The sequence below is a fragment of the Dicentrarchus labrax genome, unplaced genomic scaffold (genome assembly GCF_905237075.1).
Source record: "Dicentrarchus labrax unplaced genomic scaffold, dlabrax2021, whole genome shotgun sequence".
NCBI lineage: Eukaryota > Metazoa > Chordata > Actinopteri > Moronidae > Dicentrarchus > Dicentrarchus labrax.
In genome coordinates, this window is record NW_026136706.1 from 18,980,510 (window position 1) to 18,988,871 (window position 8,362).

General features: G+C 38.8%; 1 protein-coding gene across 1 annotated transcript; it reads right to left on the reverse strand.

Moving 5' to 3' along the window:
- Window positions 1–4,867: 4,867 nt before the first annotated feature.
- LOC127366051 (cytadherence high molecular weight protein 1-like) lies at window positions 4,868–7,210 on the reverse strand. The gene is made up of 2 exons (XM_051404750.1): window positions 7,048–7,210; window positions 4,868–6,542 (listed from the first exon to the last, which is right to left on the reverse strand). The coding sequence occupies exons 1-2, from the start codon at window positions 7,082–7,084 to the stop codon at window positions 5,137–5,139; spliced, it is 1,443 nt and encodes a 480-aa protein (XP_051260710.1). The 5' UTR covers window positions 7,085–7,210; the 3' UTR covers window positions 4,868–5,136.
- Window positions 7,211–8,362: the final 1,152 nt, after the last annotated feature.

Here is an 8,362-nt window from a genome sequence, read left to right on the forward strand (position 1 = left end):
CCTGCATGCTCTTCTTTCTCCCTCCTCCCCTCTCGGTCCTACTTACTGTATTGCACGTAAACACACTGGACTTACGTTTTGTTTGTTGTTGCTTTAGAAGAAAAGGCTTTAAGATGGTTGAGTTAAAATCCAGTGAGAATCTGTTCGAATGTTATTTTAGGGGCAGTGATTTAATTAAGTAATAATATAATATAATAATAATATGATATAATAAATAAATAATGTAATATATAAAAGGCATAATTTGGTTTACATGAACAAATTATGCCTCTATCAATTAGTGATAGTGGAGAGATGACAGGAAATGAGGGAGAGAGATGCAACAACGTCCCCAGCAAGATTTGAACCAGAGACTTTGCAAGCTTCTTATGACATTAATAAGACAGATATAATACAAATACAGAATACATTCATGAATAAATATAAAAATATAAACTCCCATACCAAGAGCCAAAGGACAAATTACAATTCTCACCCCCATTCTCCCCCACTACTAATTTTCATATGGGCCCCTAGTGTGACGAGAAAAACAACATATGCCAACCAACTGGATCAGCAAAGAGGAACAGTGGTCACAGATTGAATCTCCAGAAGGGATGCAGCCAAGTAATATATGAATGGTAATTAGGCTGTTTAACATGACTATACAGCAAGCATAAGATGTTGCATCATTATCTTCCCTATACATCAAGATGACAGTACCTCTGTAAACACTGCAAAGCAAGAGAAGCAACCTCTAAAACAGTGGTTCTCAAACTATGGTATGTGTGCCACTGGTGGTACATGAGGTGCCTCCAGTGGTACACAAGTTTTGCATTTCCTCTAATATTTAGTTTCAGTATCAGCCAATCACATTAATGCATGCATGCATACATCCATGATTAGTTACAAGATAAAATGTAATGGCAACGTAATAGGCAGAAGCAAAATAAATGGTTCAAAAACACTGCAATCATGGCTGCTAATGGGAACTATTAGTAAGAGAAGTGTGGATCAGGAGTACCCTTTTTCTACCAAATTAGCTCAGGTTCTTATTCTTGTGACAACAACAGTCAACAATAAATTATTGTCTTATTTGGAATAAACCAGCCTTCTGTGTGAACTATCTGTAGCTAAATAGGGTCAGTCTACATTACTGTATTTTAACGTCGGTCATAATGGTGGTACTTGGAGAGGCTAATATTTTCTGAGGTGGGGGTTAAAAGTTTGATAAAACACTGGTCTAAAACACAGGAGCATGTTTTGCATAATAAACTGCGTGATGTGTAGGAAATGTGCTGACTATTTAAACTGCATTACCACACTATGTAACTTTATGTAAAAATGAATGCAGACTTGATTATAATATGATGCATTTCACAACTCAGGAAGGTTTCATGAGTCCGTAAATTGATTTTCAAAAAAAAAAAAGAAGAAGAAATAAATGTAAAACACATAGTTAAAAGGAACACAGAAAATTCATCTCAAATCTAATCTAATCCAATAGGACGCATTCAAAATGGTAATAGGTGTTGCATAGTATACATTAATTGTAGTTAAAACCTGCACTTGGACACACTGGCATTATCCTTTAAGTATATCCCCACCTTTGATATGAACCATAGGTATTTTTTCTTGAACATGGGTCTAATATCTGACTACACACAGTTGAGGAATTACTTGAGACCATTTCAAAAGATGTGTTTGTGTTATTTGTCCACACAGTACTGTATGTACACTGATGAGGAAAAGCACACAGATTAGTGCTACTATGTACAGAATCTGCAGGCTGTGTTGTAAACATTGTTTACAGTCTGTTTTTATACCATCCCGTAATCCAAAGTTTACGACTGGGCATGGATACAGTTGTATCCACTGCCCCAAGGGTTTAAGCTGGGCTGCAGGGCTCAGTCGAGAGGATTCACAGCCTCGGTGCATGAACACACTCACTCACACACACACACACACACATACACACAGGCCAGCAGACAACTGGTTGTGCTGCATGAAGCTAGAAAATGACTTGAACTGACAGATGGCAACCACCAACACTGAGTCACTCCCATCTAAACAGCGACACTGATAAGCAGTCAAGGTATTAGGGGATTTCCACAGCATCAGGATCTGGACTCCAGGAATCCACTGCTCTCTTTTTAATTTATCAATCATATCATCACTGTTGATGAATCATATCTGCCACAGATTTTCTTGTTTTGCCAAAATGACTTTCCCACTTTATTAGTTTCTTATTCCTCTGTTACAATGTACAGTTCATACCTGCCTGGTGATGATCAACCAGATCCAATTTTGCACTGAGTCTAAAAATATGATTTTGTAATGTACGTACACAATGTGCAGCAGAGCCATTGGAGTTATCCCTCCAGTAATAGACTGGAAATGAACAGTCAACTGTGATCTCTTAAATCCAGCAAAAGTCACTTTTCCTGGTAGGGGAACAATTGAGAATGTGCGGCTCACTTGTGCCACAGATTGTGTTTCTCAAACAATAGCTTGTAGAGAATTGAATAATTTGAATATTGATTATAGTGAATGAGTATGTGTGTAGTAGTGGTGGATGTGTGTATATAGGGGACAGTCATCCATTGAAATAGAAGGATAAAGAGCTGCCAGTCATCACCTTAGAGTTGGTAATCCTCATCTGCACATCCAAAGGTCAGGAAAAGGTTGTGCAAGCCAGTGGAAAATGAGTCACAGTCACACACAGCAACATGTGAGTGCAGGCAGGCTTTACAGTAGCCGCATGTGCAGCCTGAGTGTGTGAATATATCAGTTAATGGGTGCAAATCTCCTGTAATGGCGATGATTAGAATTCAATGAGTCTAGATGCCACATTGACAGAAGCACGTAATCAAACATATTTATCCTGCCAGCAATGTTGCAGACTGTGAATAGGAAATATGAAATCGTCGTGTGAACAGCTTTTATCACCCTGAAATATTCTGGCACCAGAACAGATCGCTCTCTCGGACAGAGCGGCTGTGCCCTGATCTGGAAAAAATGACCCAGAATTCCTGGACTCCATGGTTGAGTGAGGTGGGCCTGCTGTAAATGGGTCCTGGATGGACTGGAGGTTTAGACACACCGAACAGACTGATGGTTGTGTCACTGTTTCCTGATAAACACTCATCACGTAAACCTCAAAAATATCCCATCCTGCAGTCCAACAGTGCTGCTCTAACTGAGAGGGAATATACTCTACACTACACTAACTTTATTAGGCACACTAAGTTAAATCTAACAGTCTAATGCAACAACGTTGTAATGGTTAAATTGTAATCTTGCTATTAATCCTCAACCAAACTGTAATCTGGTTATACTGTTTTGTCTGTAACTGTAATGGATTACAATGACCTTTTCTTCTATCCTGATTACATAACTCAGTAACATGCCTGGCCTTCAGTTCAGCTTTAAACAACAATCTGACTCAAGTGCCAGCACTTCCACAAAGTCCTCCACATCTGTTGTGTTATTGGGCTCTATTGACAGCCCCAGTGGTATCTATCCAACCAGATCAAACCAGTCTGATAGATAACAGGAGACTAATGAGACAACAAATAATTTATTTAAGTCATTCTCCAGATACAAACACAGCAATAAAATGAACCACTCTCATGGTGTGATTAGGGTCAATTATCAATTTGTATTTTCAACAACAGATTTATGACCCCCCTACTCCCTGACTTAACATACACACCTCCGAATATCGTAGTCCTCCAATCCAATGCCCTGTTTTGGTACAGCATCATGCTCATCATGCTCCCTGCCAACGGAGGCCATCAGGGAAATGTTCTTGGTAGAAGAACGGCAGTGGAATAGAGAAGGCAGTGACAGTGGTATTGTGCACATTAATGGCTGTGTGTTGCTAAAGAAGTCTAACTTTATATAAAGATTTCAGGAGGCATCTTTGAGAAGTGTAGATCATGTAAATACTTTGGCATCTGCAAGCCCCCTTTTGGCCCTTTGAAGAACTGATAACACTTTCCCTCAGGTATCACATCAAGACAACAGCTCCATTTAGTGGCGAAAATGTGGAATTACAACATCTTGTTTCTCTTTAAAGGATTCATATTTTTCAAATCTTAAACAAAACTCACACTGATACAGTTTTTGGTCACTGTTTTCATTCCTCTTGTCCAAACTGAGCATGAAGAAATGCCTTTGTAACACACTACCAATGCAAGTGATTCTATCTATATTATAGCATTAATTTAGCTTTATCTGCTGTGTGACCCAAGGATTTGATATATGTCAAATGTTTGTTTGATTGTTTGTACAGATTTTTTCCCCCACATTCTTCCTATTTTTAGCTTGTTTTTCTCTCTTACCATTATCTTTTGTTTTTTCTCCATTATCCTTTTTTTTTGTAGGAGGAACTGTATTACCACTAAATCATTTCTTACTCAAATAGTTAGGACTGAAATTGCTTATTTTGTGTGTCTCTGTGTGCATGTTTTCTTCATGTATGTCCCTTAAAATGTATTTCAGTATATTTGAAATTGCACTAATTATATATTATTAATACATTAAGTTCAGTGTTAGTATATCAAAAATAGCACACTTAAAGATTGACTTATAGTTAAACTTAATTAATTTTTTTAATGTAAAATAAAAAATAGAATAAGAATAAAAAATAAAGATTAGAAAAAGATAAATATAAAGAATACAATTTCAAAGATACGAAATATAAATATACTCTATGCAATATAAGTCTTAAAATGTTGTAATGCATATTTTTTACTTGGGGAAAAATGTAAAAGTTGGTTACAATAAAAGTTTAAAGTAAAGTTTAATCATGAGTGCAATGAATTATTATATACTTCAGTTTCAAAAACACTTTTTTCTATAAGTGGCAATAATCACAACAAGCTCAAGAATAAAAAAACACTTTATTCACATCATAAAAAAACTTCTTTTCGTTTCTGATCATAACATAACATAACACAAGACATATCATGTAATTCACTTGCATTCAGGCTGCGATTAGGCTAATTGTTGCACTTGTTTTTTTGTTCTCCACGGTTTAAACCTTGTGATAATATTGTGTCTTATTTGTTACAAATACCATATTTTTTTCTGCCCAGCAAAATACAAATGACAAATTACTCAAATGTAATTGAATCTGTATTTTAAATACACTTAATTGAAATACTGTCCATCTAACAGCACAGGACTGTCTTCCATTTCTGGCATCGAATAGTCTAACCCGTCTGCTATGAGAGAGCCACGCTCCATCCCGATCTGAGCTTCTTCATTGGGGAAATACTGCTCTAAAGGTTGTATCGGCTGCCCCATAATGTCCAATGCTGGCCCTTCTTCCATGATAGCAGCATCTGGCACAAACTGTTCTTCCCTCCTCTCAGGCTCCAGTTCCCTGATTGGTTCTTCATCTAAAACGTGGTCACTCTCCCTCATAAGCTCCTCCTCCTCTGGCAGCAGTTCCATGATAAGATCTGGATTCTCAAATGCCGCCCTCAAAGATTGTTCCACTTCAGACAGCTGACTGTCGCTCAGCTCGTCTCCAAACATGTTGTCATCATCCAGTGGCACCAGCTCCATGATTGGTTCACTCTCTATTTCATATTTCCGCACCATGTCAGCGTGTGTCTCGTCAAATTCCCGACCTGTTTCAATCTCTGGCTCGAGGCTCATCTCGACCTGAAACTCCCCCTGAATTGCTTGATACTCCTGCTCCTCATTAAACATGGGCTCTGTCTCCTCTAGAACATCTGGCTCCACATTAACCTCCGATTCCACCTTAAAGTCTGGCACGTCTTCGCTCACCATTTCATTATTTTGCTCCATGTCAATGTGTCTCTCGTCGAACTCCCGACCTGTTTCAATCTCTGGCTCGAGGTTCATTTGCACCTGAGACTCTTGAATTGCTTGATACTCTTGCTCCTCATTAAACATGGGCACAGTCTCCTCTAGAACATGTGGCTCCACCTTAACCTCTGATTCCACCTTAAAGTCTGGCACATCTTCGAACTCTGGCTCCACGAAGACCTCTTGTTCTGCTTCTGTTTCCACATTAGCTTCTAAATCCACCTTAAATTCTTGCTCTGGCTCGACTTCTGGCTCTGCTTTGAGCTCCTGCTCGGCCTTAACCTCTGGCTCCACCTTAACCTCTGGCTCCACCTTAACCTCTGGCTCCACCTTAACTTCTGGCTCAACCTTAACCTCTGGCTCCACCTTAACTTCTGGCTCCACCTTAACTTCTGGCTCTGCTTTAAGCTCCTGCTCCACCTTAACTTCTGACTCCTTCTTAACCTCTGTCTTTACTTCACCCTCTTGCTCCACTCCAACTTCTGACTTCGCCTTAACCTCTAGTTCTTCCTTATTCTGACTCTTCTCGATGTCGGCTGGCACCGGAGCCAACTGTTCCTGCTGCTCCTCGGAGCCGAGCCTGACTTGTGGTGCAGGATCTTCCACCACCACATGACCCTGCGCAGGAGGCACATCTCCCACCAGAGGGTCCTGGAGTTTTTCAATAAAGACAGGAACTGGACCTAGATCTGGGGACAATGGTGGCATTCCCAGAACCACTGCAAAGAGAACATTTGAGAATAAAATTACTTATGAAGTGAAACAGATTCCGCTACCTGTACCCACAGATGGACTATGAGAGTGTTTGTGTGCAGACATGTAAAATGCCCTCAACCCTCCTACGTGGTGTCGTTTTGTGTCTATTTCTTGATGTTTTGCGTATATTTGTAGTCACCTGATTGACTGTCCAACAAGAGATTTCAAGAGCCATTTAAATGGAGGCTCTGGTCCCAATGAACCCTTATTTGATGAGTAAGAGATAAGACCAGTTGATCCATATTGAACTAAAATCGATTAGATAGAAGTTTGAATAAGTTAATGTGACGTGTCTACAGTAGCAGTTCCACTCTAAGTTTTGAACAATTACAAATAACAGAATAATGTTATTAGCGAATGGCCAATCACAGTGAAAACACAACTTACATGCAGATACATTTTCTAAACACAATGAATAACAAAGTAAAAGTGATAGAAAAATAGAAAAATGTTAATGAAATCTCTTACCTGCGAGGCTCAGAGAGAGCAATGCCAGTGTCTTCATCTTGTTCTGATGATGGTGTAGGATCTGTATTTAGAATTGTAGACTGATTTACTGTTAAATGCGCCGTGTACCAGTGAGTTACTAACCTTCTTCTCTTTGCGACTGCTTTTTATCTGTGTTTGGTAATGGTACTCCTAATCTTTATAAACAGCAACAAGTCCTGCCCCTTTCTTTCTGTTTTCAGTAAGTTATAATATAGAGCCTTCCTGTTACCTTATCTTGTCCAAAGCTCATATTTTTTTCTGTTTGTTTCCTCTTGGCATGGTTTCAGTCACAATTAAGAGGGTAGAAAGTTCACTTTGTCAAGGTTCTTCCAAAGAAGTAAACAAGTATCAAACAATTACCTGATACAAAACACGGACTCGTACGTCTGTTTTAGACACGTGCGCAGATAACTGAAAGTATAGATAATGTTTATTGATTCTTGAGCTGAAACTGTCTGAATGAGTTTAGTTGGAGACCAAGGAGTAAAACTGGAACCTACGTAAAAAGAACAAATCAAAAAACATAATTGAAAAACAAATGTAATGTACAATAATACCTCCAGATGGAGTAAAAGAAAGTTTAGTACTGAAATACTTGACATGAAATTCCCTTCCAACTTCCCTCTTATCCAGACATCTAGATCTGGACTCTGACCTGTTACAGAGAATAATTAACCATATTTCACTGGTATTCTACATTTAATCTCTTGCACGATGAGAAACATCTGTATTTTTGTATTTTTTTTTGTCCCTCCTGGATGCCATAAACCACCGCTATAAATAAAATATGAAAAGGGGCGACTGTGTCCCAAAAGGCACCTGCTCAGGTTCACTGTAACAGCAGTGTACATAAATATTAATCTGTCTTTCACAGCAGACATTGTGATATGTCACATCAGGAAAAGCACCGGTATAATTAATGACATTAACAATGGCCATAAAGAATTAATTTTGCCAGTTTCAGGGCCCTTAAATGGGACAGAGCCATTGTTAATGTAAAGAGGAACACCTCTGTCTCTGTTCCTGTGATAATAATAATAACAATAATAATAATAATAATAATAATGATGTCAGGTCATTCCACAGTACAAGAGCCATAACTGCAAAAAGCTCTATCACCATATCAGTCTGGACCTTGGAACAATCGGGAACAATGTGTTGGTGGATCTCATTGACCGGGAAGAAAACATGGGGCAATAAAAGGTCTGATAGATAAATTGGGTGAGGCCTCTCAGGGCTTTGTAAGTAATCAAAAGCAACAGGTAGCCAGTGTAGGTGAAATGTGATCACGTTT